Below are 15,561 nucleotides of genomic sequence, written 5' to 3'. Positions count from 1 at the left end.
AATAGTGGTGTTGAGGGGCATACAAGATGGTGTGTACATTTCAGAAAAAATAAGAAAAGGAAGAAAATGCCTGGTTGGAAAATAAAGCATATTTATTAACAGAAATTAGAATTAAGAGTTATCCTAATGCTAACAGAGAAAAGACGCCAGAGATCCAACTGCAAGTTATACTGACTGCTTCACATCCGACTTGGCAATGTGGATGGCTAAGTTTCTGGAAACCTGAGGAATGTTGCTGAGAAATGGTAAAGCATTGGGAAAATCCCCAAAATAGGAAAAACAGCAATATAAGCAGGCAACGAGAAAATATCCGGAAATCGTGATGGTTAAAGTTTGCAGTCATCGGAAAGAGATGGGACACGATGCACTGGGACAGACTCCATCATAGGTCTCAAAGAATAGGCCTTGGTTGTTGGGTCAGGAGTAGACCAAATCGCTTTTTGATGGCCACACGTTGGCGAGAGTACTTGTCATCAGGCGAAAAGCGGGCTGGATGGGCAGAAGAGGTTGGGCTCCCGTTTGGGTCAATTTTCTAAGGAGAAAAAGAACACAAAGGTTTACAATGACCCAGCTCAAAAGCACTTCCATAACTAAGGTACATTTTAAAGAAAGAGTCGAGGTGACAAACAGTATTGCATGACATTTCAGTGTTACCAGTGAGGTCAGACCAAGGAGTGGGTAGAGCAGACCTTGGTGAAAATGAGGGGATCAAAGAAACCAAACTAGGAAAAGAAGGCAGTCTTAATTCATGCCCAGATTAGTATTTGAAGTGCAACCTTTAATGTACATGCATTGTTTCCTTTAACCCCTTCGGGGCTAATGACGAGCTGGGCTCGTCATCGCGCTTACCTGTCCTGCGCGGATGACAAGGCCAGCTCGTCATCAGCCCCACCCTCGGGGGAAGCGCTGGCGCTCCCCCCGAGGCTCTCTGATCGTCGTTGTTTTCCTGGGGGCGGCAGTGGAAGAGCTTCCGCTGCCGCCCCCGCCCCCCCCCATGGTAATCCCTGATGACGTCAGCGCGCACAGCGCGCGCTGACATCATCAGGGATTCCCAGCGCTCGGGAAGCCATTTGCTTCCTGCGCGCTTCAGAAGAAGGTAGGTTTTGGGACTCCGGCGGGGGTTTGGGGCAGCGAAGAGGCATCAGGGGAGAGGAAAGAGATTTTCCTTTCCCCTGATGTCTCTTTGCAGGGCATTTCTGCCTCACGATCGCGCACAGCGTCGCGATTGTGCGGCGGAAATGCCCCCACTAGACACCAGGGATATACTTTTAGTTTTTAGGAAGTGACCCCTTGGGCAAGGGTCACTTCCAGGCTGGCTGGCAATATGTTTTCGTTTTTCTGCCCCCCCTGGGGGGAAATCGGCCCGTTTTTTCGGCCGTTTTGCCCCCAGGGGGGGCAGAAATTCCCCACTAGCACCAGGGATATAGATTTGTACAAAGATGGCGGCCATTTATTTTGTTTACGTTTTTCTGTCCCCCCTGGGGGCAAATCGGCCCGTTTTTTTTTGCCGTTTTGCCCCCAGGGGGGACAGAAAATGCCCACTAGACACCAGGGATGTAATTTTAGTTTTTAGGAAGCGACCCCTTGGGCAAGGGTCGCTTCCAGGTGGGGTCTGAGTATGTTTTCGTTTTTCTGCCCCCCCTGGGGGGAAATCGGCCCGTTTTTCGGCCGTTTTGCCCCCAGGGGGGGCAGAAATTACCCACTAGAACCAGGGATTTTTGTTGGGGCAATGTGTTTGTTTTGGGAAGCGACCCCTTGGGTAAGGGTCGCTTCCAGGTGGACATGATTGTGTTTTTGTTTTTCTGTCCACCCTGGGGGCAAATCGGCCTGTTTTTTTTGCCGTTTTGCCCCCAGGGGGGGCGGAAAATGCCCACTAACACAAAGTTTTTAGGAAGCGACCCCTTGGGCATGTTTGCTGGTGGTGTGTGTGGGGAGTGGTACTTGGCTGGATGGTGTGCGTGGAGCGGTGCTTGGCTGGCGGTGTGTGTGGAGTGGTACTTGGCTGTCGGTGTGCGCTGAGTGGTGTTTGGCTGGCGGTGTGCGTGGAGGGGTACTTGGCTATCTATGCACAGAGTGGTGCTTGGCTGGCGGTGTGTGTGGAGTGGCGCTTGGCTGGTGGTGTGTGTAGAGTGGTACTTGGCTGTCTGTGCACGGAGTGCTGCTTGGCTGGCGGTGTGTGTGGAGTGGCGCTTGGCTGGTGGTGTGCGTGGAGTGCTACTTTGCTGTCTGTGCACGGAGTGCTGCTTGGCTGGTGGTGTGTGTGGAGTGGCGCTTGGCTGGTGGTGTGCGTGGAGTGCTACTTTGCTGTCTGTGCACGGAGTGCTGCTTGGCTGGTGGTGTGTGTGGAGTGGTGCTTGGCTGGTGTTGTGCGTGGAGTGCTACTTTGCTGTCTGTGCACGGAGTGCTGCTTGGCTGGCGGTGTGTGTGGAGTGGCGCTTGGCTGGTGGTGTGCGTGGAGTGCTACTTTGCTGTCTGTGCACGGAGTGCTGCTTGGCTGGCGGTGTGTGTGGAGTGGCGCTTGGCTGGTGGTGTGCGTGGAGTGCTACTTTGCTGTCTGTGCACGGAGTGCTGCTTGGCTGGCGGTGTGTGTGGAGTGGCGCTTGGCTGGCGGTGTGTGTGGAGTGGCGCTTGGCTGGATGGTGCTTGGCTGGCGGTGAGTGGTGCTTGGCTGGTGGTGCTTGTGGAGTGGCGCTTGGCAGGTGGTGTGCGTGGAGTGCTACTTTGCTGTCTGTGCACGGAGTGGTGCTTTGCTGGCGGTGTGTGTGGAGTGGCGCTTGGCTGTTAGTGTGCGTGGAGTGCTACTTTGCTGTCTGTGCACGGAGTGCTGCTTGGCTGGCGGTGTGTGTGGAGTGGCGCTTGGCTGGTGGTGTGCGTGGAGTGCTACTTTGCTGTCTGTGCACGGAGTGCTGCTTGGCTGGCGGTGTGTGTGGAGTGGCGCTTGGCTGGATGGTGCTTGGCTGGCGGTGAGTGGTGCTTGGCTGGTGGTGCTTGTGGAGTGGCGCCTGGCAGGTGGTGTGCGTGGAGTGCTACTTTGCTGTCTGTGCACGGAGTGGTGCTTGGCTGGCGGTGTGTGTGGAGTGGCGCTTGGCTGTTAGTGTGCGTGGAGTGCTACTTTGCTGTCTGTGCACGGAGTGCTGCTTGGCTGGCGGTGTGTGTGGAGTGGCGCTTGGCTGGTGGTGTGCGTGGAGTGCTACTTTGCTGTCTGTGCACGGAGTGCTGCTTGGCTGGCGGTGTGTGTGGAGTGGCGCTTGGCTGGTGGTGTGCGTGGAGTGCTACTTTGCTGTCTGTGCACGGAGTGCTGCTTGGCTGGAGGTGTGTGTTGAGTGGCGCTTGGCTGGTGGTGTGCGTGGAGTGCTGCTTGGCTGGAGGTGTGTGTTGAGTGGCGCTTGGCTGGTGGCGTGCGTGGAGTGCTACTTTGCTGTCTGTGCACGGAGTGCTGCTTGGCTGGCGGTGTGTGTGGAGTGGCGCTTGGCTGGTGGTGTGCGTGGAGTGCTACTTTGCTGTCTGTGCACGGAGTGCTGCTTGGCTGGTGGTGTGCTGGAGTGCTACTTTGCTGTCTGTGCACGGAGTGCTGCTTGGCTGGCGGTGTGTGTGGAGTGGTGTTTGGCTGGCGGTGTGTGGGGAGTGGTGTTTGGCTGGCGGTGTGTGGGGAGTGGTACTTGGCTGGATGGTGTGCGTGGAGTGGTACTTGGCTGTCGGTGTGCGCTGAGTGGGGTTTGGCTGGCGGTGTGCATGGTCTGGTGCTTGGATGGTGGTGTGGGTGGACTGGAACTCTGCTGGCGGTGTGTGAGTAGTTACTTTCTGTTGGTCACTACACACACTGCTAGTTGAGTGACACTCTACGCAGTCCATCATTTTCTGTAGTTGCTATGTCAGATATGTGGGCGTGTGAAAGTGATGGGCGGCTGGCGGTGTGAATGTTTTGTATGTGTCACACGTACAAAAGGTGTATGAATGTCCTTACTGCCCCTGTGTGATATGGGTACTGGTAGTAGCAAAAGACTGACTGGCACCAAAGTGGTCAGGCACTTTACAAAAATTCAAAAAATTATCCAGTGTCTTGATGTTAAAACTCATCTAATCTCATTTGGTCTAAGCCCTAATTGATGGCCCATCTGGCCGAATTTTAATTTGGGGGGCAAATTTGTGTGTTGTTTTTTTAATTGTTATATTGTTTGTGAAATGTGGTAGTAATTTTTTTTTCTTCTCTATTTTTGTCTTGTTCCAGGCTTTTGCTGTTTGGATTGTTGTAGGTTGCGTGTCTGTTTGCAGCTTGTGTAGTTGCTTGTGCTTGGTAAGTGAATGTATTTTGTACTACTTCTCCTTGATGTTTGTCTTTTTGAAAAAGGTTGTACCTCTAGCAGTTTGTGTGGCTCTGTGTTTTTTTTTTCAGGATTAGTGTTTGATGTGCACTTTGTTTTCTAATGTCATTTCTTTTTTTCTTTCTAGTGGGATTTCATTTCTTTTCGCTGTGTCTCAACAGAGTAGGTGCTGGTGAGTGTAGCTATATTTTGTAAGAGTGAAATTGTTTTGGATTGTATTTATCTTTTAGTGAAAGCCTTACCTTGTTTACTTCTTACTTTGCACAGTGTAGGTTGTTGTTCACTTGTGTGTGCAGTCTTCTTGCTTTGTAAGGATAATGGCTAGTCGCAGGATTACTGCTCAGCAGGTTCTTGGTTTGCTTTTTGAGTCTTCCTCGGACCATGGTTCAGAGTCTGAGTCCGATTCGGACTCCCAGGAAGTGGCAGAAGATTCAGGCAGTGAGTTTTCTCTTCGCATGGAATCATCATCATCGGATGATGACTCTTCTTCTAGTGCTGATGAAGGGCCTATGGTACAGGAGGACATTGTGTTGCCGGTAGTGGGCCAAGAGGCACCTGTGCTGCTGCCTAGGGCCGCAAGGTTTCCTTTCTTTTTACGTCGGCAAGAGGCATGTGGGCTGGAGCCTGCACCCAAAAGGCTTCACATTGCTGTGGTGCGCAAAGGGGCATCTGGTGCTTTTCGTCTTCCTGCTCGTGTAGTGCAGCAAGAGGCATCTGGGGCTGTTAGGCTTCCCATTGGTGTAGAGCGGCAAGAGGCATCTGGGCCTGCTGGGTTTCCCGGTGGTGTAGTGCAGCAAGAAGCATCTCAGGCTGCTGGGCTTCCCGTTGGTGTAGTGCAGGAAGAGCCCTCTGGGGATGCTACGTCTTCTGTTGGTGTTGTGCAGCCAGAAGTATCTGTGGCTGTTAGGCTTCCCGTTGGAGAACAGCAGCAAGATGTTTCGGTGCTGCAGGCTGGGGTGGCTGCTCCCCCCGTTGATAGGGATGGCCTCTGGGTTCCCCCTGGCTTGGTGCAGCCGGCATTGCCAGAGTTCACTGGTGTTCCTGGGTGTAGAGTGAATACAGAGAATTTTCTGCCAATTAATTTTTTTCAGTTGTTTTTTGACGATGTGTTTTTGCAAAAGATTGTTGAGCAAACCAATTTATATGCAGAACAATATTTGAGGGCCAACAGTGCCAGCCTTAAGCCCTATTGTAGAGCAATCCGGTGGACTCCCACCAATGTTGAAGAGATGAAGAAGTTTCTGGGATTAACTTTTTTGATGGGCTTGATAAGGAAGTCATCAATTACTTCATATTGGTCCACTAGTCCCTTGATGGTAACAGCTGTATTTCCAGCAGTCATAAGTCGTGATCGGTATACGCTTCTTCTTCGGATGATGCATTTTGCTGATAATAGTTTAGCGTTGTCACGCGATCACCCTGATTGTGACCGTTTGTTTAAAATTCGGCCTGTCCTTGATCACTTTGTTGATCGTTTTTCTGAGATTTTTGTCCCTGGTAAAGAAATTGCAGTGGATGAGTCTTTGGTGTTGTTCAAGGGCCGCTTGGTTTTTAGGCAATACATTCCTAGTAAGAGGTCACGCTATGGAATCAAACTGTATATGCTGTGTGACAGTGAGACTGGATATGTCTACAATTTCAGGGTGTACACTGGTAAGGAGTCCCGCATTAACCCTCCCGGTTGTCCTTCTACTTTTGGAGTAACTGAGAAAATTGTGTGGGAACTAGGTAGAGGATTATTTAACAAAGGCCATCATTTATATGTAGATAACTTCTACACTGGTGTGCAGTTGTTCAAGGAGTTGGCCAAAGTGGGCACTGTTGCTTGTGGCACAATGCGCAGTAACCGTAAAGGTTTCCCAAAGGAACTTGTTTGCAAAAGGCTTGTGCGGGGACAGTCTACGGCATTGCGATGTGGGGAGCTTTTAGCTGTGAAGTATTCAGACAAGAGAGATGTGTACATGCTGACTACTATCCACGATGAAAGTACTGTACCTGTGCCTGTTTGGGGTCAGGGTGCTGAAGTGCGCAAACCTGTTTGCATTGTAGCTTACAATAAGTTCATGGGTGGTGTTGACAGAGTAGATCAGAGGTTGGAACCTTATGCTGCTCTTCGAAAGGCTTACGTTTGGTACAAGAAGTTGGCTATCCATCTGTTCCACTTGGCATCATTTAATGCTTTCGTTGTGTACCAGAAGTCTTGTCCTGGGACGAAGATGACTTTTCTTAAGTTTCAGGAGTCTATAATAGGCAGCCTTGTACTTGTGCAGCAGGCAAGTGTTCCTAGATTTGGAGTGGTGGAGGAAGTGGCTAGATTGCAAGATCGCCACTTTCCTGAATCTATTCCTTCCACTACTGCTAGAGACTTTCCGACTAGAAGATGCAGAGTCTGTTGGCGAAGAGGCGTGCGGAAGGAGTCTCGTATATACTGTCCTGACTGTCCTTCTAAGCCTGCATTGTGTATGTCAGCTTGTTTTAAATCGTACCACACGCAAAAGAACTATTGGGAGTTTGATTGAGCTGTAAAGTGAATTGCTTGGTCTGCATTCTGTAAAACATTTTTAGTTTGTTTCAAGGATTGGCATTAGTGCAAAGTTTTTATTTTAAGAATTTGTGTTACCTGATTTGTAGGTATCTCCATTTGTTTAGTGTCATTTTCAAAAAAAGAATTCTAAATGTGTTTGTGGTGTGTGCCGGCTGGTGCTTGGCTGGCGGTGTGTGTGGAGTTGCGCTTGGCTGGCGGTGTGTGTGGAGTGGTGCTTGGCTGGCGGTGTGTGTGGAGTGGTGCTTGGCTGGCGGTGTGTGTGGAGTGGTGCTTGGCTGTCTGTGCACGGAGTGGTGCTTTGCTGGCGGTGTGTGTGGAGTGGCGCTTGGCTGGTGGTGTTCGTGGAGTGGTACTTGGCTGTCTGTGCATGGAGTGGTGTTTGGCTGATGGTGTGTGTGGAGTGGTGCTTGGCTGGCGGTGTGTGTGGACTGGTGCTTGGCTGGCGGTGTGTGTGGAGTGGTGCTTGGCTGGCGGTGTGTGTGGAGTGGTGCTTGGCTGGCGGTGTGTGTGGAGTGGTGCTTGGCTGGCGGTGTGTGTGGAGTGCTGCTTGGCTGGCGGTGTGTGTGGAGTGGTGCTTGGCTGGCAGTGTGTGTGGAATGGTGCTTTGCTGGCAGTGTGTGTGGAATGGTGCTTGGCTGGCAGTGTGTGTGGAGTGGCGCTTGGCTGGTGGTGTTTGCGGAGTGGTACTTGGCTGGAGGGTGTGCGTGGAGCGGTGTTTAGCTGTCTGTGCACGGAGTGGTGCTTGGCTGGCGGTGTGCGTGGAGAGGCGCTTGGCTGGTGGTGTGCGCTGAGTGTTTGGCTGGCGGTGTGCATGGTCTGGTGCTTGGCTGGTGGTGTGGGTGGACTGGCGCTCGGCTGGCGGTGTGTGAGTAGTTACTTTCTGTTGGTCACTGCACACACTGCTTGTTGAGTGACACTCCACGCAGTCCATCAATTTGTGTAGTTCCAGTGTCAGAAATGTGGGCGTGTGAAAGTGATGGGCCCTTGAATGGCGCTGTTTGCTGGTGTGAGTGTTGAAATGTGATGGGTCCGCGGCTGGCGGTGTGAATGTTTTGAATGTGTCACACGTACGAAAGGTGTATGAATGGCCTGTAAAGAGGTTGGTGCCTTGACGTGGCTTTACAGCTCACGAGCTGTGAGTCAGTGGTTCAGTTTATCATACTTGCAATTATACACAGTGTATTTCATTTTTGTGAAATTACTTGCGTATACAATTGTGTGTACTGAATCATCACTCACCCTCGTGCCAAATCCAACCAGTATGTGTGTGTGCTTGCGGATTAGATGGGTGTGCAGTAATAATTGTTTTTTTTCTCTTTCTGCATTAGGGTGTACCTTGTCCCTTATTGTGATTGTTGTAATGTGTTGCTTTTATTCCAGATGGTGTCAGTGGTCTTGTTTGTATCAGGTATGAAAGGTGCGTGAATGGCCTGTAAAACGGTTGGTGCCTTGTCGTGGCTTTACAGCTCACGAGTTGCGAGTCATTAGTTCGGTTTTTATGCATTTATTTATTGATAGAGCATTTCATTTTTTTGAAATATCTTGTTAATAAAATTTTATATACTGAACCATCACTCGCCCTCGTGCCAAATCCAACCTGTATGTGTGTGTCTTTGAGGAATAGATAGCCGTGCTTGAATGTTTGTCTTTTGAGTAACTCTGTTAAGGTGAGGTACCCTTTTACTCGGGAGAACAAGGGGAACGCTGGGTGGTAGGACATTTTTGCCGGCACGGCGATCCCACGGCAAAATTTTTGTAAAAGTGCTATTTTTACCTAATTAAGGTTTGCAAGGAGTTCTGGGTAGGAAAACATTGGGGGACCCACGCATGCCATACCTCCCTGGACTCCCCCGGGTGTCTACTTTTCAGAAATGTGTGGGTTTGGTAGGTTTCCCTAGATGGCTGTCTCGCACGGGGCCAGAAACCCAGGTAACCCCTCTTGCAAAAGCTGGAGAATTCATGTCCACCAGCTTTTGCAAGAGGGGTTACCCGGGTTTTTGGCCCCGTGCGAGACAGCCATCTAGGGAAACCTACCAAACCCACACATTTCTGAAAAGTAGACACCCGGGGGCTTCCAAGGAGGTATGGCTTGCGTGGATCCTCCAACGTTCCTTTACCCAGAATCCCTTGCAAACCTCATTTTTTGATTGGAAATAATCATTTTTTTTCACACGTTTTAGTGTGGGAAAGCGTGGCATCACTGGGCTCACACAATTTACCTCCCACCCAGCGTTCCCCAAGGTCTCCCGATAAAAATGGTACCTCACTTGCGTGGGTAGGCATAGCGGCTGCTTTAGGAAAAGGCCCAATTCATACTGTGGAGACAAAAACATTACCTTTAGCCAAATAATCTTATTTTTTGAGGGGGTCACCTGAGCTTTTGGCCCGGGGCTTGGCAGGCATCTTTGGAAACTACCAAACCCAAACAGTTCTGAGAACTAGACACCCGGGGGAGTCCAGGGTGGTATGGCATGCGTGGGTCCCCCAATGTTTTCCTACCCAGAAACCCCTGCAAACCTGAAATTTTGGTCCAAAAACCAACTTTTCCATACTTTTTTGGGTGGGATCTCGCTGCCGGAACAAATGTCCTACCACCCAGCGTTTCCCTTGTTCTCCCGAGTAAAATGATACCTCACTTGTGTGGGTGGGCCAAAGGCAAGTGACTTAGGCTGGGGTGCTTAATTTGTAAAACGTAAATATGAGTAAAAACTACCTTTTTCAAAATTCATTTTTGGGGTGTTCTACTTTGGGGCACCCACACAAGTGAGGTATCCTTTTACTCGGGAGAACAAGGGGAACGCAGGGTGGTACGACTTTTTTGCCGGCACGGCGATCCCACGCCAAAAAGTTTGGAAAAGTGCAATTTTTACCTAATTTTAAGGTTTGCAGAGAGTTCTGGGTACGAAAACATTGGGGGACCCATGCATGCCATACCTCCCTGGACTCCCCCGGGTGTCTAGTTTTCAGAACTGTTTGGGTTTGCTACTTTGCAAAGAATACCACCGAGCCCCGGGCCACAAATTCAGATCCCCCCCCCCCAAAATCAAGGTAGTTTTGCAATAAGGTAATGTAAATTCACCACCGTACGATTTGAACCGTTTCCTGTTGCAGCCACTATGTCTACCCACGCAAGTGAGGTACCGTTTTTTTCGGGAGACCTGGGGGCACGCTGGGTGGGTGGAAATTTGTTGATCCACGCAGATTCCAGAACTTTCCACCACAGAAATGTGAGGAAAATGTGTTTTTTTGGTCACTTTTTTATGTTTTCAAGGAGTTCTGGGTAGGAAAACATTGGGGGACCCACGCATGCCATACCTCCCTGGACTCCCCCGGGTGTCTACTTTTCAGAAATGTGTGGGTTTGGTAGGTTTCCCTAGATGGCTGTCTCGCACGGGGCCAGAAACCCAGGTAACCCCTCTTGCAAAAGCTGGAGAATTCATGTCCACCAGCTTTTGCAAGAGGGGTTACCCGGGTTTTTGGCCCCGTGCGAGACAGCCATCTAGGGAAACCTACCAAACCCACACATTTCTGAAAAGTAGACACCCGGGGGCTTCCAAGGAGGTATGGCTTGCGTGGATCCTCCAACGTTCCTTTACCCAGAATCCCTTGCAAACCTCATTTTTTGCTTGGAAATAATCATTTTTTTTCACACGTTTTAGTGTGGGAAAGCGTGGCATCACTGGGCTCACACAAATTACCTCCCACCCAGCGTTCCCCAAGGTCTCCCGATAAAAATGGTACCTCACTTGCGTGGGTAGGCATAGCGGCTGCTTTAGGAAAAGGCCCAATTCATACTGTGGAGACAAAAACATTACCTTTAGCCAAATAATCTTATTTTTTGAGGGGGTCACCTGAGCTTTTGGCCCGGGGCTTGGCAGGCATCTTTGGAAACTACCAAACCCAAACAGTTCTGAGAACTAGACACCCGGGGGAGTCCAGGGTGGTATGGCATGCGTGGGTCCCCCAATGTTTTCCTACCCAGAAACCCCTGCAAACCTGAAATTTTGGTCCAAAAACCAACTTTTCCATACTTTTTTGGGTGGGATCTCGCTGCCGGAACAAATGTCCTACCACCCAGCGTTTCCCTTGTTCTCCCGAGTAAAATGATACCTCACTTGTGTGGGTGGGCCAAAGGCAAGTGACTTAGGCTGGGGTGCTTAATTTGTAAAACGTAAATGTGAGTAAAAACTACCATTTTCAAAATTCATTTTTGGGGTGTTCTACTTTGGGGCACCCACACAAGTGAGGTATCCTTTTACTCGGGAGAACAAGGGGAACGCAGGGTGGTACGACTTTTTTGCCGGCACGGCGATCCCACGCCAAAAAGTTTGGAAAAGTGCAATTTTTACCTAATTTTAAGGTTTGCAGAGAGTTCTGGGTAGGAAAACATTGGGGGACCCATGCATGCCATACCTCCCTGGACTCCCCCGGGTGTCTAGTTTTCAGAACTGTTTAGGTTTGCTACTTTGCAAAGAATACCACCGAGCCCCGGGCCACAAATTCAGATCCCCCCCCCCAAAATCAAGGTAGTTTTGCAATAAGGTAATGTTAATTCACCACCGTACGATTTGAACCGTTTCCTGTTTCAGCCACTATGTCTACCCACGCAAGTGAGGTACCGTTTTTTTCGGGAGACCTGGGGGCACGCTGGGTGGGTGGAAATTTGTTGATCCACGCAGATTCCAGAACTTTCCACCACAGAAATGTGAGGAAAATGTGTTTTTTTGGTCACATTTTTATGTTTGTAAGGGATTCTGGGTAACAAAACCTGGGGGTAGGCAGACGAGTCACCCCATCCTGAATTGCCCTGGGTGTCTAGTTTTCAGAAATGTATAGGTTTGCTAGTTTTCCCTAGGTGCTGGCAGAGCTACGGCGCAAAAACAAAAGGTAGTCTTTTTGTCAGAATCGTGCAAAATTTCACTGGGAAATTGAGGTGCGACCATGCTGCGTTTTGCGCTGTTTCATGTCGCAGCCACTATGCCTACCCACGCAAGTGAGGTACCATTTTTTTCGGGAGACCTGGGGGCACGCTGGGTGGGTGGAAATTTGTTGATCCACGCAGATTCCAGAACTTTCCACCACAGAAATGTGAGGAAAATGTGTTTTTTTGGTCACATTTTTATGTTTGTAAGGGATTCTGGGTAACAAAACCTGGGGGTAGGCAGACGAGTCACCCCATCCTGAATTGCCCTGGGTGTCTAGTTTTCAGAAATGTATAGGTTTGCTAGTTTTCCCTAGGTGCTGGCAGAGCTACGGCGCAAAAACAAAAGGTAGTCTTTTTGTCCGAATCGTGCAAAATTTCACTGGGAAATTGAGGTGCGACCATGCTGCATTTTGCGCTGTTTCATGTCGCAGCCACTATGCCTACCCACGCAAGTGAGGTACCATTTTTTTCGGGAGACCTGGGGGCACGCTGGGTGGGTGGAAATTTGTTGATCCACGCAGATTCCAGAACTTTCCACCACAGAAATGTGAGGAAAATGTGTTTTTTTGGTCACATTTTTATGTTTGTAAGGGATTCTGGGTAACAAAACCTGGGGGTAGGCAGACGAGTCACCCCATCCTGAATTGCCCTGGGTGTCTAGTTTTCAGAAATGTATAGGTTTGCTAGTTTTCCCTAGGTGCTGGCAGAGCTACGGCGCAAAAACAAAAGGTAGTCTTTTTGTCAGAATCGTGCAAAATTTCACTGGGAAATTGAGGTGCGACCATGCTGCGTTTTGCGCTGTTTCATGTCGCAGCCACTATGCCTACCCACGCAAGTGAGGTACCATTTTTTTCGGGAGACCTGGGGGCACGCTGGGTGGGTGGAAATTTGTTGATCCACGCAGATTCCAGAACTTTCCACCACAGAAATGTGAGGAAAATGTGTTTTTTTGGTCACATTTTTATGTTTGTAAGGGATTCTGGGTAACAAAACCTGGGGGTAGGCAGACGAGTCACCCCATCCTGAATTGCCCTGGGTGTCTAGTTTTCAGAAATGTATAGGTTTGCTAGTTTTCCCTAGGTGCTGGCAGAGCTACGGCGCAAAAACAAAAGGTAGTCTTTTTGTCCGAATCGTGCAAAATTTCACTGGGAAATTGAGGTGCGACCATGCTGCGTTTTGCGCTGTTTCATGTCGCAGCCACTATGCCTACCCACGCAAGTGAGGTACCATTTTTTTCGGGAGACCTGGGGGCACGCTGGGTGGGTGGAAATTTGTTGATCCACGCAGATTCCAGAACTTTCCACCACAGAAATGTGAGGAAAATGTGTTTTTTTGGTCACATTTTTATGTTTGTAAGGGATTCTGGGTAACAAAACCTGGGGGTAGGCAGACGAGTCACCCCATCCTGAATTGCCCTGGGTGTCTAGTTTTCAGAAATGTATAGGTTTGCTAGTTTTCCCTAGGTGCTGGCAGAGCTACGGCGCAAAAACAAAAGGTAGTCTTTTTGTCAGAATCGTGCAAAATTTCACTGGGAAATTGAGGTGCGACCATGCTGCGTTTTGCGCTGTTTCATGTCGCAGCCACTATGCCTACCCACGCAAGTGAGGTACCATTTTTTTCGGGAGACCTGGGGGCACGCTGGGTGGGTGGAAATTTGTTGATCCACGCAGATTCCAGAACTTTCCACCACAGAAATGTGAGGAAAATGTGTTTTTTTGGTCACATTTTTATGTTTGTAAGGGATTCTGGGTAACAAAACCTGGGGGTAGGCAGACGAGTCACCCCATCCTGAATTGCCCTGGGTGTCTAGTTTTCAGAAATGTATAGGTTTGCTAGTTTTCCCTAGGTGCTGGCAGAGCTACGGCGCAAAAACAAAAGGTAGTCTTTTTGTCAGAATTGTGCAAAATTTCACTGGGAAATTGAGGTGCGACCATGCTGCGTTTTGCGCTGTTTCATGTCGCAGCCACTATGCCTACCCACGCAAGTGAGGTATCATTTTTTTCGGGAGACCTGGGGGCACGCTGGGTGGGTGGAAATTTGTTGATCCACGCAGATTCCAGAACTTTCCACCACAGAAATGTGAGGAAAATGTGTTTTTTTGGTCAAATTTTTTTGTTTGAAAGGGATTCTGGGTAACAAAACCTGGGGGTAGGCAGACGAGTCACCCCATCCTGAATTGCCCTGGGTGTCTAGTTTTCAGAAATGTATAGGTTTGCTAGGTTTCCCTAGGTGCTGGCAGAGCTACGGCGCAAAAACAAAAGGTAGTCTTTTTGTCCGAATCGTGCAAAATTTCACTGGGAAATTGAGGTGCGACCATGCTGCGTTTTGCGCTGTTTCATGTCGCAGCCACTATGCCTACCCACGCAAGTGAGGTACCATTTTTTTCGGGAGACCTGGGGGCACACTGGGTGGATGGAAATTTGTTGATCCACGCAGATTCCAGAACTTTCCCCCACAGAAATGTGAGGAAAATGTGTTTTTTTGGTCAAATTTTTTTGTTTGAAAGGGATTCTGGGTAACAAAACCTGGGGGTAGGCAGACGAGTCACCCCATCCTGAATTGCCCTGGGTGTCTAGTTTTCAGAAATGTATAGGTTTGCTAGGTTTCCCTAGGTGCTGGCAGAGCTACGGCGCAAAAACAAAAGGTAGTCTTTTTGTCCGAATCGTGCAAAATTTCACTGGGAAATTGAGGTGCGACCATGCTGCGTTTTACGCTGTTTCATGTCGCAGCCACTATGCCTACCCACGCAAGTGAGGTACCATTTTTTTCGGGAGACCTGGGGGCACACTGGGTGGATGGAAATTTGTTGATCCACGCAGATTCCAGAACTTTCCACCACAGAAATGTGAGGAAAATGTGTTTTTTTGGTTAAATTGTTTTGTTTGAAAGGGATTCTGGGTAACAAAACCTGGGGGTAGGCAGACGAGTCACCCCATCCTGAATTGCCCTGGGTGTCTAGTTTTCAGAAATGTATAGGTTTGCTAGGTTTCCCTAGGTGCTGGCAGAGCTACGGCGCAAAAACAAAAGGTAGTCTTTTTGTCTGAATCATGCTAAATTTCACTGGGAAATTGAGGTGCGACCATGCTGCGTTTTGCGCTGTTTCATGTCGCAGCCACTATGCCTACCCACGCAAGTGGGGTACCATTTTTTTCGGGAGACCTGGGGGCACGCTGGGTGGGTAGAAATTTGTTGATCCACGCAGATTCCAGAACTTTCCCCCACAGAAATGTGAGGAAAATGTGTTTTTTTGGTCAAATATTTTTGTTTGAAAGGGATTCTGGGTAACAAAACCTGGGGGTAGGCAGACGAGTCACCCCATCCTGAATTGCCCTGGTTGTCTAGTTTTCAAAAATGTATAGGGTTGCTAGGTTTCCCTAGGTGCTGGCAGAGCTACGGCGCAAAAACAAAAGGTAGTCTTTTTGTCCGAATCGTGCTAAATTTCACTGGGAAATTGAGATGCGACCATGCTGCGTTTTGCGCGGTTTCATGTCGCAGCCACTATGCCTACCCACGCAAGTGAGGTACCATTTTTTTCGGGAGACCTAGGGGCACGCTGGGTGGGTGCAAAATTGTTGATCCACGCAGATTCCAGAACTTTCCACCACAGAAATGTGAGGAAAATGTGTTTTTTTGGTCAAATATTTATGTTTGCAAGGGATTCTGGGTAACAAAACCTGGGGGTAGGCAGACGAGTAACCCCATCCTGAATTGCCCTGGGTGTCTAGTTTTCAAAAATGTATAGGTTTGCTAGGTTTCCCTAGGTGCTGGTT

General features: G+C 49.3%; 1 protein-coding gene across 1 annotated transcript in view; it reads right to left on the bottom strand.

The window, feature by feature from the left end:
• Positions 1–74: 74 nt before the first annotated feature.
• NOP10 (NOP10 ribonucleoprotein) overlaps positions 75–15,561 on the bottom strand; it is a 41,295-nt gene continuing 25,808 nt past the window's right edge. Inside the window, exon 2 of the mRNA XM_078641325.1 lies at positions 75–532. Coding sequence (XP_078497451.1) covers positions 392–532 — 141 coding nt within the window. The 3' untranslated portion in view covers positions 75–391. The remainder of the gene's footprint in view (positions 533–15,561) is intronic.

The sequence above is a fragment of the Lissotriton helveticus genome, chromosome 5_1 (assembly GCF_964261635.1).
Source record: "Lissotriton helveticus chromosome 5_1, aLisHel1.1, whole genome shotgun sequence".
Taxonomy (NCBI): Eukaryota; Metazoa; Chordata; class Amphibia; order Caudata; family Salamandridae; genus Lissotriton; species Lissotriton helveticus.
The sequence above is the reverse complement of the archived record's forward strand: the minus strand, read 5'-3'. Positions and strand labels throughout refer to the sequence as shown.